Raw genomic sequence first — 16,643 nt, 5'->3', positions numbered from 1 at the left:
GGGGGACAGGTTCCCTTAAATTTAACTTGTTGTGCCTGCGTGGCGGTCGCAGTACACGTTGCCGTATACACAGCAGGGGAACAGCTGACGTTACTGAACCCCACTAACACATTGGCGAGGTGTTTGGCTCTGTGCGGACAGCACTTCTGGACGGCAACTAGCGGTGTTGGAGCCCAGGGACAGGTGGAGGAGGAGGAGGTGGAGGAGGTAGGAGGAGGTAGGAGGGATTGCCACACACACAGCAGGGGAACAGCTGACGTTACTGAACCCCAATAACAGAGGAGGGACTGTTGACTGTGCGTACAGCACTACCAGGCAACAACTAGCGGTGTTGGAGCCCAGGGACAGGTGGAGGAGGTGGAGGAGGTAGGAGGAGGTAGGAGGGATTGCCACACACACAGCAGGGGAACAGCTGACGTTATTGAACCCCAATAACAGAGGAGGGACTGTTGACTGTGCGTACAGCACTACCAGGCAACAACTAGCGGTGTTGGAGCCCAGGGACAGGTGGAGGAGGTGGAGGTGGAGGAGGTAGGAGGAGGTAGGAGGGATTGCCACACACACAGCAGGGGAACAGCTGACGTTACTGAACCCCAATAACAGAGGAGGGACTGTTGACTGTGCGTACAGCACTACCAGGCAACAACTAGCGGTGTTGGAGCCCAGGGACAGGTGGAGGAGGTGGAGGAGGTAGGAGGGATTGCCACACACACAGCAGGGGAACAGCTGACGTTACTGAACCCCAATAACAGAGGAGGGACTGTTGACTGTGCGTACAGCACTACCAGGCAACAACTAGCGGTGTTGGAGCCCAGGGACAGGTGGAGGAGGAGGAGGTGGAGGAGGTAGGAGGAGGTAGGAGGGATTTCCACACACACAGCAGGGGAACAGCTGACGTGACTGAACCCCAATAACAGAGGAGGGACTGTTGACTGTGCGTACAGCACTACCAGGCAACAACCAGCGGTGTTGGAGCCCAGGGACAGGTGGAGGAGGTGGAGGAGGTAGGAGGAGGTAGGAGAGATTGCCACACACACAGCAGGGGAACAGCTGACGTTACTGAACCCCAATAACAGAGGAGGGACTGTTGACTGTGCGTACAGCACTACCAGGCAACAACTAGCGGTGTTGGAGCCCAGGGACAGGTGGAGGAGGAGGAGGTGGAGGAGGTAGGAGGAGGTAGGAGGGATTGCCACACACACAGCAGGGGAACAGCTGACGTTACTGAACCCCAATAACAGAGGAGGGACTGTTGACTGTGCGTACAGCACTACCAGGCAACAACTAGCGGTGTTGGAGCCCAGGGACAGGTGGAGGAGGTAGGAGGAGGTAGGAGGGATTGCCACACACACACAGCAGGGGAACAGCTGACGTTACTGAACCCCAATAACAGAGGAGGGACTGTTGACTGTGCGTACAGCACTACCAGGCAACAACTAGCGGTGTTGGAGCCCAGGGACAGGTGGAGGAGGAGGAGGTGGAGGAGGTAGGAGGAGGTAGGAGGGATTGCCACACACACAGCAGGGGAACAGCTGACGTTACTGAACCCCAATAACAGAGGAGGGACTGTTGACTGTGCGTACAGCACTACCAGGCAACAACTAGCGGTGTTGGAGCCCAGGGACAGGTGGAGGAGGTGGAGGAGGTAGGAGGAGGTAGGAGGGATTGCCACACACACAGCAGGGGAACAGCTGACGTTACTGAACCCCAATAACAGAGGAGGGACTGTTGACTGTGCGTACAGCACTACCAGGCAACAACTAGCGGTGTTGGAGCCCAGGGACAGGTGGAGGAGGAGGAGGTGGAGGAGGTAGGAGGAGGTAGGAGGGATTGCCACACACACAGCAGGGGAACAGCTGACGTTACTGAACCCCAATAACAGAGGAGGGACTGTTGACTGTGCGTACAGCACTACCAGGCAACAACTAGCGGTGTTGGAGCCCAGGGACAGGTGGAGAAGGTGGAGGAGGTAGGAGGAGGTAGGAGGGATTGCCACACACACAGCAGGGGAACAGCTGACGTTACTGAACCCCAATAACAGAGGAGGGACTGTTGACTGTGCGTACAGCACTACCAGGCAACAACTAGCGGTGTTGGAGCCCAGGGACAGGTGGAGGAGGAGGAGGTGGAGGAGGTAGGAGGAGGTAGGAGGGATTGCCACACACACAGCAGGGGAACAGCTGACGTTACTGAACCCCAATAACAGAGGAGGGACTGTTGACTGTGCGTACAGCACTACCAGGCAACAACTAGCGGTGTTGGAGCCCAGGGAAAGGTGGAGGAGGTGGAGGAGGTAGGAGGAGGTAGGAGGGATTGCCACACACACAGCAGGGGAACAGCTGACGTTACTGAACCCCAATAACAGAGGAGGGACTGTTGACTGTGCGTACAGCACTACCAGGCAACAACTAGCTGTGCTGGAGCCCAGGGACAGGAGGAGAAGCAGAGGAACACAATGTAGGCCGAAGCCTGATTGGAGAAAATCGAAAGGGAACCTTTAACCCCCCCCCCAAGGCATTTGTAGCTGAAAGAGCCAGCTTGTGCAGCAAAAAAGATGCAAAAGGAAAAGGTGGCTCTTTTCATGATGCTCCTTGCAAACACAGAACTAAACACTTATAAAATGTGTCCCCTGATACCGTGTGACCGTCCCGGTGGTGGGACTTAACTTCGTAATATGACGCAGCACAGCCGTCATTCCTACCTCCTTGGCGCTGTTCCCCGGCTCCTCAGCGTTGTTTGATTCCGTCCCGGAGCCTGCGCTGTTATGTTATCCCTTGGCCAGGCACACTTAGCGCTGCCCATCTTCTGACATCATTTGGTGTCAGGCTGGCTGCGCCTGTGTGGCCGCGCTGGCCAAGAGCCCGCCTCGCAGTGTCGTCTAATGTAATCCCACCGCGGGCCTGGGATCCGTGGCCATGCGCAGTGCATATCCTCGCCTCTCACTCCCCTCCCTACGGCTTCTTAAGACTGTGCGGTGTCACGGCCGTAGCATGCTATTAGGGACCAGCTGACACCGCACAGTCTGAAGAAGCCGTAGGGAGATGAGTGAGAGGTGGAGGTTCAGATATGCACTGCGCATGTCCATGGATCTCAGGCCCCCAGTGGGATTAAATCAGAAGACACTGCGAGGCGGGCTCTCGGCCAGCGCGGCCGCACAGGCGCAGCCATCCTGACACCAAATGATGTCAGAAGACGGGCAGCGCTAAGTGTGCCTGGCCAAGGGATAACATAACAGCGCAGGCTCCGGGACGGAATCAAACAACGCTGAGGAGCCGGGGCACGGCGCCAAGGGGGTAGGAATGACGGCTGTGCTGCGTCATATTACGAAGGAAAGTCCCACCTCCGGGACGGTTTTACGGTATCAGTGGACACATTTTATAAGTGTTAAGTTCTGCGTGTGCAAGGAGCTAAACAAAAATAGCTACCTTTTCCTTGTGCAGCATTACTGCTGCACAAGGTGGCTCTTTCAGTAACAAACGCCTTGGGGGGGGGGGACAGGTTCCCTTACATTTCAGTTGTTGTGTCAGCGTGGCGGTCGCAGGACACATTGCCGGCTACACAGCTGGGGATCAGCTGACGTTACTGAAACCCAATAACACTGAGTCGTATGTTTTGACTGTGCAGACGGCACTTCTGAGCCTCAACTGGCGGTGTTGGAGCCCAGGAATTTAAGTTCGGGTGGTAGAAAGATGAACACAACAGGAGACCTGGATACTGTAGACAGTCACCTAATTATTTAATCAGGAAGAGGAGTGGCAAATTCCTGCGAGATCCAGGCCTTGTTCATTTTCAGGAAAGTAAGCCGGTCAACGTTATCGGAGGATAGTCGCATGCGACGGTCAGTTAGTACACCACCTGCAGCACTAAAGACACGTTCCGATAATACACTGGCCGCAGGGCAAGACAGCACCTCCAATGCATACTGGCTTAGCTCTGGCCATGTATCCAGCTTTGAGACCCAAAACTTGAAAGGGGAAGAGCCGTCTGGGAGTACAGCAAGAGAGCAAGACATGTAGTCTGTCACCATCTGACGGAACCGTTGCCTCCTGCTGACTGGAGCCGTCTGTGATGGTGTAGACTTTTGTGGCGGGCACAGAAAACTGTGCCACAGTTGGGCCATACTGCTCTTGCCTTGGGCAGAGGCACGGCTTCTGCTCCCTCTTTGTGCAGAGCCTCCACCACTGCCTGGACGCACTGAGCTGCTTTGGAATGCACTAGCAGCACTTCTCTCACTTGGAATGGAGAAGATGATGGAATTCACCAGTGTGTCTTGGTACTCCCGCATTTTTCGCTCCCGGTTCAACGGTGTGATGAGGCTTTCTACGTTGTCCCGGTAGCGAGGATCGAGGAGGGTGAACACCCAATAATCAGACATGTTGAGAATGTGGGCGATGCGGCGGTCGTTTCTCAGGCACTGCAGCATGTAATCCACCATGTGCTGCAGACTGCCAACTGCCCAAGAAACGCTGTCCCCTGCTGGAGGCGTGATCTCTGCCCGCTCGTCATCACCCCACCCTCGCTGTACACACTGACTACTGGACAATTGTGTAACTCCCTCCTCTGGACGGATGTCTTCCTCCTCCATTGACTCCTCCTCATCCTCCTCACAAACTGTCCCCTGCCTACGCGTTTGTGAGGAACCACGTGGCGCTGACTGTCCAGAAGATGATGGAAATGCTGAATCCTCATCCTCCACCTCTTCCACAACATCATCCCTTAGCGCTTGCAGTGATTTTTCAAGCAGGCAGATAAGGGGGACAGTCATGCTGACTAGTGCATCATCTGCTCTCGCCATCCGCGTGGAATAATCAAAGGGACGCAAAACCTGGTAGACGTCATTCATAGTGGCCCACTCTGTGGTTGTGAAGTTTGTACGGCGCTGACTGCGACTTCTTTGCGCCTGAAGCAGCTGGTACTCCATTACAGCTTGCTGCTGCTCACACAACCGCTCCAACATATGTAACGTGGAATTCCACCTGGTAGGTAGGTCACATATGATGCGATGTTCCGGCAGGCGGTGTCGGCGCTGCAGAGCCGCAATGCGCGCTTTTGCCGTGCTGGAACGCCGCAAGTGAGCACACTCTAGGCGGACCTTGTGCAGCAGTGCATCAAGATCCGGATAGTCCCTCAGAAAACTCTGCACGACCAAATTGAGCACATGTGCCAGACATGGGATGTGAGTGAGGTTGCCGAGGCCCAGAGCTGCCACCAGATTTCGGCCATTATCACACACTACCATGCCTGGCTGGAGATTCGCTGGCACAAACCACACATCGCTCTCCTGCTTGATGGCATTCCAGAGCTCCTGCGCTGTGTGGCTTCGATTCCCCAAAGAAATTAATTTCAAGACGGCCTGTTGACGTTTGGCCACGGCTGTGCTCATGTCGGTCGTAACAGGTACACGTTCATCACGGGTCCATGTGGAGGTGGACTGTGACGGCTCCTGCAGCGATGATTCTGAGGAACTGGTGTAGGAGGAGGAGTCAATGCGTACAGAATGGATTCCTGCAATCCTTGGAGTGGGCAGGACACGTCCTGCGCCACTCGCACGGTCTGTACCCGGCTCAACGACATTAACCCAATGGGCAGTGAGGGAAAGGTATCGCCCCTGTCCATGTTGACTGGTCCACGCATCGGTGGTGAGGTGGACCTTGCTACTGACGGCGTTCCGTAGCGCGTGTTTTATGTGTCCCTCCACATGCTTGTGCAGGGCAGGGACGGCTTGCCTGCTGAAGTAAAAGCGGCTGGGCACATTGTACTGTGGGACTGCCAATGACATCAAGTCACGGAAGCTGTCAGTCTCCACCAGCCTGAATGACAGCATTTCCAGTGACAGAAGTTTGGCAATGCCTGCAGTCAGAGCCTGTGCTCGTGGGTGGTTTGACGAGAAAGGCCGCCTTTTCTCCCATGCCTGTACTACCGATGGCTGTAGACTGGGCTGGGAGTGTGTGGATGACTGGGAAAGTGGTGCTGCGGGTGGAATTACAGCGGGTCTCTGGACAACAGGGCCAGAGGTTCTTCCACGGCGATCCTGGGAGGAAGCCGAACCAGCTGCGTGTGAGCTGGAGGAAGAGGCAACATGAGCTGAAGAGGTGGTAGCTGCCGCTGTTGGTTGGCCTAGCTCTTCAGTGTGTCTTTCTAACAACGCCGCGTGCCTGGTCCGCACATGTTTCCACATGTTGGAGGTATTGAGGCTGCTGACATTTCGACCTCTTTTGACTTTGTGATGACACACCTTGCATTTGACATAGCAAATGTCATCTGCAACTGTGTCAAAAAAGGCCCAGGCACTGCAAGTCTTGGGAGCGCCCTTTTTGGCTTTTGGAAGAGACATGCTCCTAACGGGTGCCAAAGCGGAGGCTGCAGGATCCGCAGTCTTCCCCCTCCCTCTCCCTCTTTGGGCCGTACAGGGAATCTCTTCCTCAGAGCTGCTCCCACCACCTTCCTGTCCCTCACGCCAAGATGGGTCAAGGACCTCATCATCTACACTACCCTCTGCCCCCAACTGCTCCTCCTGGGTAGTCTCAGCAGCAGAGCACGCACCAGTAAGTGGCACCTGAGTGTCATCATCAGCGGATGCGGCCTGCGATGTGGTGACCGGAGGCACTGGCCCACCCGCCTCTTCAAACTCAGAGAGAAAAAGCTGTTGGGCATCACTGCACCCTGCCTCTTCTTCCATTTCTCCAATGCTGCTTGGCTGGCCCCCTGTTTCCAAGCCAAGAGATTCAGAGAACAGAAGTAGAGATGGCTCCTGTCCTGGGCTCTCTGTCTGCCTGGGCAATTTGGCAGGTGGTGAAGAGACAGATGGCTGCTCTCCAGTGCTCTGTGTCTGAGAGGATGTGGCACTAATTGAAGTTGATGCATTAGCTGCCATCCATCCGACAACGGCTTCAATTTGGTCTTCACGCAGCAGCGGTGTACGGCGCTCTGCGACAAAGCTGCGCATGAATGACTGTTCCCTTGTGAAAGTGGGTGCTGATGAGTCACCGGTGCCCGCAGCGGGCACAGAATCCCCACGTCCCCTCCCTGCTCCGCGCCCACGCCCACGCCCACGTGCCTTACTCACTGCCTTCTTCATCTTGGGTGACTGATAAAGATAAGCAGAAAAGTACTAACGGCTTTGTGTGCTTATTCCTGAACAACTCCTCCTAACAGGTATAAGAAACACTAATTTTCTAAAGTGTGGACTAGACTTTAATATGAGCTAATGTGGCCTACAGAAATGTAAAGTGGTGTCACCGGTGTGTTTGGTGAACTTTATTATTTATTTATTTTTTGGGGGCTGAACTGACAACAGAGAGAGCTGCAGTCACACGGAGACCATGCAGACAGCCGTAAACGGCGCTGCAAGGCCCAAAAACCCTCCTCTACGTTATCCTATGTAGTGTTTTTCCACAAGTTAGCTGGAGACGGGTGGAAAGACACTAATAGGAATTTTTTGAAAAAATGTGCAGCAGCCTGCACTACTTAAAACAAAATGAAAATTGATTTTGCGGTATGACGCAGTGAAGAACCCTGAGCTGGAGACAACCAGGCTATGGCTGCTCACAGACTACAGGGCGAGCTGCAGTCACACGGAGACTGTGCAGACAGCCGTAAACAGCGCTGCAAGGCCCAAAAACCCTCCTCTACGTTATCCTATGTAGTGTTTTTCCACAAATTAGCTGGAGACGGGTGGAAAGACACTAATAGGAATTTTTTGAAAAAATGTGCAGCAGCCTGCACTACTTAAAACAAAATGAAAATTGATTTTGCGGTATGACGCAGTGAACAACCCTGAGCTGGAGACAACCAGGCTATGGCTGCTCACAGACTACAGGGCGAGCTGCAGTCACACGGAGACCGTGCAGACAGCCGTAAACAGCGCTGCAAGGCCCAAAAACCCTCCTCTACGTTATCCTATGTAGTGTTTTTCCACAAATTAGCTGGAGACGGGTGGAAAGACACTAATAGGAATTTTTTGAAAAAATGTGCAGCAGCCTGCACTACTTAAAACAAAATGAAAATTGATTTTGCGGTATGACGCAGTGAACAATCCTGAGCTGGAGACAACCAGGCTATGGCTGCTCACAGACTACAGGGCGAGCTGCAGTCACACGGAGACCGTGCAGACAGCCGTAAACGGCGCTGCAAGGCCCAAAAACCCTCCTCTACGTTATCCTATGTAGTGTTTTTCCACAAATTAGCTGGAGACGGGTGGAAAGACACTAATAGGATTTTTTGTTAAAAATTAGCAGCAGACTACACTACTTGGAAAAAAAAAAAAAAAAAAAAGAACAGTATGAGGCAATGAACCACCCTCTCTGAACTGAATACAACCAGCTATGGATGGCCTATGTGGCTGCACTCAGACTAGAGAGTGGGCTGCACTCACACACACACACAGACCTTGCAGATCGCTGTGAAAACAGCGCTACAAGGCAAAAGCAAGGTGAATAGTAGGTGAACACAGCGGTTGCTAAATTAGCCTTTGGAAAGCACAAAGAAGCAAATCGCTATCTCTAAACTGGCCCTCAGTCAGCAAACAGCGTCCTGTCACTAACTGAATTCACAGCAGAGTGATCGCAAAATGGCGCCAGCGACTTTTAAACTGCATCATGACATCATTTCAGCAGCCAATCACAGCCTTGCCAGTAGTTTCATGCCCTCCATGCTGAACAGGATGTGCCCACACTTGAAATCATTCTCATTGGCTGAATTTGTGCATTTTGAATCTGGGAACTTCCGATTCCGGTATCCGATACGCGGCAAGTATCGGAATCCCGGTATCGGAATTCCGATACTGCAAGTATCGGCCGATACCCGATACTTGCGGTATCGGAATGCTCAACACTATTCATAATCCCTCATCTCTGAGAAACTAAACTGAAAATTTGGCAATTATGTGCTACACAGAGGCACCCAATAGCTGCCCTTAGAGATCCTTCAGCTGTATGCTGCCATAGAGAGGAATACATCAAGTATAAATGGATTCTACAGTGTGATAGACAGTAGTTGCTTTGCAAAATCACAACATTTTTGCACAACGGAAGGCTGCGAAAATATTTTTCAACTTTTGCCATTTTCTGCCAGTTTTGGACAGCTCCACCAAAAAAGGCAGAGCTGGGGTGGAACTGGGGTGCAACGGAGCGTGACAACGCCCAATCGTTTAATTAGTGACAAACTGCGGCGTACCCTACGCCATATATCCTACTCCAGTCCCCAGTGGTGTAAGATTTATTGCAAAGAGCACCAAGTCCACTTTTTAGATGCTCCAACTCCAGTCTTGATGAATCAGGGCCTATATCTATATTTCAGTTAATTTCCACATTATTATACAGACACATATATACCTGCCATGGGTATTTTGCTATAGTATATTATATACATAGTATATTGTTATTATGCCATTCATGCATCTATTCTTTACATATTATCTTGCTTTTGTTGTAGTTTTCATGTTCGCACTTTTGAGAAGATGTTCCTGCTAACATTGGATGAGCACTCAGCCATGCGCTACTCCATTTCCTTTCCATTGGCCTGTGCACACTTCTTAAATAGCACTCATGAAATGTGCCCAGAGGAGGTAAGAAAGAACATAACACTGAAAGTAACAAAATAGCCCTATTGAACTCTGCATTGTCTTCTGTTATTTAGAGACCACACTGTGTTCAGCCCCACATGTTCTTGTTCAAGCCCACTTATCTTATTAATTATAGATAAACCCCTTTGGTTTCTGACGGCTGTGGACTGAATTGGATTTCAGTTCTTTTAAAAGAGCCTGTTCAGTTCTCTGATAACCCGTAACAATGCTGCTTGTGGTCCTATGATGAAAACATTAGCTGTTGATTTGTTTTATTTAATAATGAAGTTCACTAGGGAGTAATAAGGACCCAAGAAAGGGAAGGAACATTACTTTGCTGTGCAATTGAATTCACCCATGTGAAATAGCAAATGTTAAAATTATAAACTCTGCATGTTTATTGAGCCAATAATTGTCTTGTACAATGACATGTTATATATAAAGAGGGCCTTTCCTTACATTTTTCATGTTGATCTGGACAAACAATGTGATAGTGACTGCAGAGTGGAATAAAACTTTTTTTTCATTCCTCTCTTTGCAGACGTATTAGCAATCAACTCACATAATGAGTTAATCTTTGTTAAGCCTGTTTGATGGTTTTCACTGGGGAAATGTACTTCTTCCTCTTGATTGACACTGCCCACTCATAAACAGGCAGCAACACACTGCAGAAAAAGAACAAACCTCCAACATAAGTTACAGCTGGTTTCACAATGTGTGAGGATGTAATGACACATAGCCCTGATCTCCTGGTATATCCTTGCCCCTTATTAGAAAGTAGAGCACAGATGACCAATACCTCCCAGTGTGGGAAGGATGGCTAGTGCAGCTGAGATTAGCTGTGCCACATTACAAACCCTTCTATCAGCTTTCCTCTTCTCATAGCACTGCCACCTCTGCTGTAATGCACCACCCTCCACACTGTCTGGTTTGGCTTATTATCCTAAATCTTACACTGCAATTTAGGACTGCTATTTCCAATATGTGACAATAGAGTTCCAGTCCTCTTTTTCTTATGAAGAGGCCTCTTTCATAAAGATATATATATATATATATATATATATATATATATATATATATATATATAGCTTCAAAAAAAGTTGAGACAGCACACCATGTCCAAAGTTACAAAGTGCTCTTTAATAGCCCATGTGGCTATTAACCTCTTTACCCCCAAGGGTGGTTTGCACATTAATGACCGGGCCAATTTTTACAATTCTGACCAATGTCCCTTTATGAGGTTATAACTCTGGAACGCTTCAACAGATCAAGGTGATTCTGACATTGTTTTCTCGTGACATATTGTACTTCATGACAGTGGTAACATTTCTTTGATATTACCTGCGTTTATTTGTGAAAAAAAATGGAAATTTGGCGAAAATTTTGAAAATTTCGCAATTTTCCAAATTTGAATTTTTATACAATTAAATCACAGAGATATATCACACAAAATACTTAATAAGTAACATTTCCCACATGTCTACTTTACATCAGCACAATTTTGGAACCAAAATTTTTTTTGTTAGGGAGTTATAAGGGTTAAAAGTTGACCAGCAATTTCTCATTTTTACAACACCATTTTTTTTTAGGGACCACATCTCATTTGAAGTCATTTTGAGGGGTCTATATGATGAAAAATACCCAAGTGTGACACCATTCTAAAAACTGCACCCCTCAAGGTGCTCAAAACCACATTCAAGAAGTTTATTAACCCTTCAGGTGTTTCACAGGAATTTTTGGAATGTTTAAATAAAAATTAACATTTAACTTTTTTACACAAAAAATTTACTTCAGCTCCAATTTGTTTTATTTTACCAAGGGTAACAGGAGAAAATGGACCCCAAAAGTTGTTGTACAATTTGTACTGAGTACGCCGATACCCCATATGTGGGGGTAAACCACTGTTTGGGCGCATGGCAGAGCTCGGAAGGGAAGGAGCGCCATTTGACTTTTCAATGCAAAATTGACTGGAATTGAGATGGGACGCCATGTTGCGTTTGGAGAGCCCCTGATGTGCCTAAACATTGAAACCCCCCACAAGTGACACCATTTTGGAAAGTGGACCCCCTAAGGAACTTATCTAGATGTGTGGTGAGCACTTTGAACCATTAAGTGATTCACAGAAGTTTATAATGCAGAGCCGTAAAAATAAAACAATCATATTTTTTCACAAAAATGATCTTTTTGCCCCCAATTTTTTATTTTCCCAAGGGTCAGAGAAGAAATTGGACTCCAAAAGTTGTTGTCCAATTTGTTCTGAGTACGCTGATACCCAATATGTTGGGGTAAACCCCTGTTTGTGCGCACGGGAGAGCTTGGAAGGGAAGGAGCACTGTTTTACTTTTTCAACGCAGAATTGGCTGGAATTGAGATTGGACGCAATGTCGCATTTGGAGAGCCCCTGATGTGCCTAAACAGTGGAAACCCCCAATTCTAACTGAAACCCTAATTCAAACACACCCCTAACCCTAATCTCAACTGTAACCCTAACCACACCCCGAACCCTGACACACCCCTAACCCTAATCCCAACCCTATTCCCAACCGTAAATGTAATCCAAACCCCAACCCTAACTTTAGCCCTAACCCTAACTTTAGCCCCAACCCTAATTTTAGCCCCAACCCTAACCCTAACTGTAGCCCTAAACCTAGCCCCAACCCTAACCCTAAACCTAGCCCTAGTCCTAGCCCTAACCCTAGCCCTAACCCTAACCCTAGCCCTAACCCTAGCCCTAACCCTAGCCCAAACCCTAACCCTAGTCCAAACCTTAACCCTAGCCCTAACCCTAATGGGAAAATGGAAATAAATACATTTTTTTAATTTTTTAATTTTTCGTAACTAAGGGGGTGATGAAGGGGGGTTTGATTTACTATTTATAGCACATTTTCTAGCGGATTTTTGATTGGCAGCCGTCACACACTAAAAGATGCTTTTTATTGCAAAAAATGTTTTTTGCGTTACCACATTTTGAGTGCTATAATTTTTCCATATTTTGGTCCACAGAGTCATGTGAGGTCTTGTTTTTTGCGGGACGAGTTGAAATTTTTATTGGTAACATTTTCGGGAACGTGACATTTTTTGAGCGCTTTTTATTCCGATTTTTGTGAGGCAGAATGACCAAAAACCAGCTATTCATGAATTTCTTTTGGAGCGGGGGGGGCGTTTATACCGTTCCGCGTTTGGTAAAATGGATAAAGCAGTTTTATTCTTCGGGTCAGTTTGATTACAGCGATACCTCATTTATATCATTTTTTATGTTTTGGCGCTTTTATGCGATAACAACTATTTTATAGAAAAAATAATTATTTTTGCATCGCTTTATTCTGAGGACTATAACTTTTTTATTTTTTTGCTGATGATGCTGTATGGTGGCTCGTTTTTTGTGGGACAAGATGACGTTTTCAGTGGTACCATGATTATTTATATCCGTCTTTTTGATCGCGTGTTATTCCACTTTTTGTTTGGCGGTATGATAATAAAGTTGTTTTTTGCCTCGTTTTGTTTTTTGTTTTTTTACGGTGTTCACTGAAGGGGTTGACTTGTGGGACAGTTTTATAGGTCGGGTTGTTACGGGCGCAGCGATACTAAATATGTGTACTTTTATTGTTTTTTTTTATTTAGCTAAAGGAATGTATTTATTAGAACAATATTCTTTTTTTTTAATTATTTATTTAGGAATTATTTTTTTTTGCACATGTAATTTTTTTTTATTTACATTTTTACTTTGCCCCAGGGGGGGGGGCATCACAGTAAAGTGACAGATCGCCGATCTGACATTTTGCTGTGCACTGTATCAGATCGGCGATCTGACGTGCACAGTAGGGAGAATTCCCGGCGCCTGCTCTGAGCAGGCGCAGTGAAGCCACCTCCCTGCAGGACCCGGATGCAGCCCCGCAGCCATTTTGGATCCGGGGCTTGCAGGGAGGAGACGCTAAGTACAAGGTGAGCACATCGCCTTGTACCGATCGTCTCAGGGAAGCACGCAGGGAGCCCCCTCCCTGCGCGATGCTTCCCTGTACCGCCGGAACACTGCGATCATGTTTGATCGCAGTGTGCCGGGGGTTAATGTGCCGGGGGCAGTCCTTGACCGCTCCTGGCACATAGTGCCGGATGTCAGCTGCGTTAGTCAGCTGACACCCGGCCGCGATCGGCCACGCTCCCCCCGTGAGCGCGGCTGATCGCGCTGGACGTACTATTCCGTCCTTGGGAAGTAGGGCCCACCCCACATGGACGGAATAGTACGTCCAATGACAGAAAGGGGTTAAGGAGCACTTTGTAACTTTGGACATGGTGTGCTGTCTCAACCTTTTTTTGAAACTATTCACAAGGACTGGTATGTACCTGTGTGGCGTTTGCACCCTATTTCTAACTGTGCTGTTTTTTCTACTCTTATATATATATATACATAAATATATATATATATATATATATATATATATATATATATATATATATATATATATATATACACAGTGCCTTGTGAAAGTATTCGGCTCCCTGGAACTTTTTCAACCTTTTCCCACATATCATGCTTCAAACATAAAGATACCAAACATAAATTTTTGGTGAAAAATCACAACAAGTGGAACACAATTGTGAAGTTGAATGAAATTTATTGGTTATTTAAAATTTTTGTGGAAATTCAAAAACTGAAAAGTGGGGCGTGCAATATTATTCGGCCCCTTTACTTTCAGTGCAGCAATCTCACTCCAGAAGTTCATTGTGGATCTCTGAATGATCCAATGTCATCCTAAATGCCTAATGATGATAAATATAATCCACCTGTGTGTAATCAAGTCTCTGTATAAATACACCTGCTCTGTGATATTCTCAGGGTTCTGTTTGAAGCACAGAGAGCATCATGAAGACCAAGGAACACAACAGGCAGGTCCGTGATACTGTTGTGGAGAAGTTTAAAGCTAGATTTGGATACAAAATGATTTCCAAAACTTTAAACATCCCAAGGAGCACTGTGCAAGCGATCATATTGAAATGGAAGGAGTATCATACCACTGCAAATCCACCAAGACACGGCCGTCCCTCTAAACTTTCATCTCAAACAAGGAGAAGACTGATCAGAGATGCAGCCAAGAGGCCCATGATCACTCTGGATGAACTGCAGAGATCTACAGCTGAGGTGGGACAGTCTGTCCATAGGACAACAATCAGTCGTACGCTGCACAAATCTGGCCTTTATAGAAGAGTGGCAAGAAGAATGCCATTTCTCAATGATATCCATAAAAAGTGTAATTTAAAGTTTGCAACAAGCCACCTGGGAGACACACCAAACATGTGGAAGAAGGTGCTCTGGTCAGATGAAACCAAAATCGAACTTTTTGGCAACAATGCCAAACGATATATTTAGCGTAAAGGCAACACAGCTCATCACCCTGAACACACCATCCCCACTGTCAAATATGGTCATGGCAGCATCATGGTTTGGGCCTGCTTTTCTCCAGCAGGGACAGGGAAGATGGTTAAAATTGATGGGAAGATGGATGGAGTCAAATACAGGACCATTCTTGAAGAAAACCTGTTGGAGTCTGCAAAGGACCTGAGACTGGGACGGAGATTTGTCTTCCAACAAGACAGTGATCCCAAACATAAAGCAAAATCTACAATGGAATAGTTCACAAATAAATGTATCCAGGTGTTAGAATGGCCAAGTCAAATTCCAGACCTCAATCCAATCAAGAATCTGTGGAAAGAGCTGAAAACTGCTGTTCACAAACGATCTCCATCAAACCTCAATGAGCTCGAGCTGTTTGCCAAGGAAGAATGGGCAAGAATTTCAGTCTCTCGATGTACAAAACTGATGGAGACATACCCCAAGCGACTTGCAGCTGTAATCGCACCAAAAGGTGGCATAGCAAAGTATTAAGTTAAAGGGGCGGAATGATATTGCACGCCCCACTTTTCAGTTTTTGAATTTCCACAAAACTTTTAAATAACCAATAAATTTCGCTCAACTTCACAATTGTGTTCCACTTGTTGTTGATTCTTCACCAAAAATTTACATGTGGTATCTTTATGTTTGAAGCATGATATGTGGGAAAAGGTTCAAAATTTCCAGGGAGCCGAATACTTTCGTAAGGCACCATATATATATATATATATATATATATATATATATATATATATATACAGTACAGACCAAAAGTTTGGACACGCCTTCTCATTTAAAGATTTTTCTGTATTTTCATGACTATCAAAATTGTAAATTCACACTGAAGGCATCAAAACTATGAGTTAACACATGTGGAATTATATACTTAACAAAAAAGTGTGAAACAACTGAAAATATATTCTAGGTTCTTCAAAGTAGCCACCTTTTGCTTTGATGACTGCATTGCACACTCTTGGCATTCTCTTGATGAGCTTCAAGAGGTAGTCACCAGAAATGGTTTTCACTTCACAGGTGTGCCCTGTCAGGTTTAATAAGTGGTATTTTTTGCCTTATAAATGGGGTTGGGACCATCAGTTGTGTTGTGCAGAAGTCTGGTGGATACACAGCTGATAGTCCTACTGAATAGACTGTTAGAATTTGTATTATGGCAAGAAAAAAGCAGCTAAGAAAAACAAGTGGCCATCATTACTTTAAGAAATGAAGGTCAGTCAGTCTGAAAAATTGGGAAAACTTTGAAAGTGTCCCCAAGTGCAGTTGCAAAAACCATCAAGCGCTACAAAGAAACTGGCTGACATGAGGACCGCCCCAGCAAAGGAAGACCAAGAGTCACCTCTGCTTCTGAGGATAAGTTTATCCGAGTCACCAGCCTCAGAAGTCGCAGGTTAACAGCAGCTCAGATTAGAGACCAGGTCAATGCCGCACAGAGTTCTAGAAGCAGACACATCTCTACAACAACTGTTAAGAGGAGACTTTGTGCAGCAGGCCTTCATGGTAAAATAGCTGCTAGGAAACCACTGCTAAGGACAGGCAACAAGCAGAAGAGACTTGTTTGGGCTAAAGAACACATGGAATGGACATTAGACGAGTGGAAATCTGTACTTTGGTCTGATGAGTCCAAATTTGAGATATTTGGTTCCAACCACCATGTCTTTATGCGACGCAGAAAAGGTGAAC

At 47.3% G+C, this 16,643-nt stretch overlaps 1 protein-coding gene across 1 annotated transcript in view; it reads left to right on the top strand.

Moving 5' to 3' along the window:
• The window catches only part of NCKAP1L (NCK associated protein 1 like), a 325,756-nt gene that overhangs the window by 101,270 nt on the left and 207,843 nt on the right, over positions 1–16,643 (top strand). The window contains exon 17 of the mRNA XM_077297911.1: positions 9,433–9,565. Within this exon, the coding sequence (XP_077154026.1) occupies positions 9,433–9,565 (133 nt within the window). The remainder of the gene's footprint in view (positions 1–9,432; positions 9,566–16,643) is intronic.

This window comes from Ranitomeya variabilis, chromosome 3 (genome assembly GCF_051348905.1).
Source record: "Ranitomeya variabilis isolate aRanVar5 chromosome 3, aRanVar5.hap1, whole genome shotgun sequence".
Classification (NCBI taxonomy): Eukaryota; Metazoa; Chordata; class Amphibia; order Anura; family Dendrobatidae; genus Ranitomeya; species Ranitomeya variabilis.
Note: the sequence above shows the minus strand (reverse complement) of the source record. Positions and strands in the feature narration are given on the sequence as shown.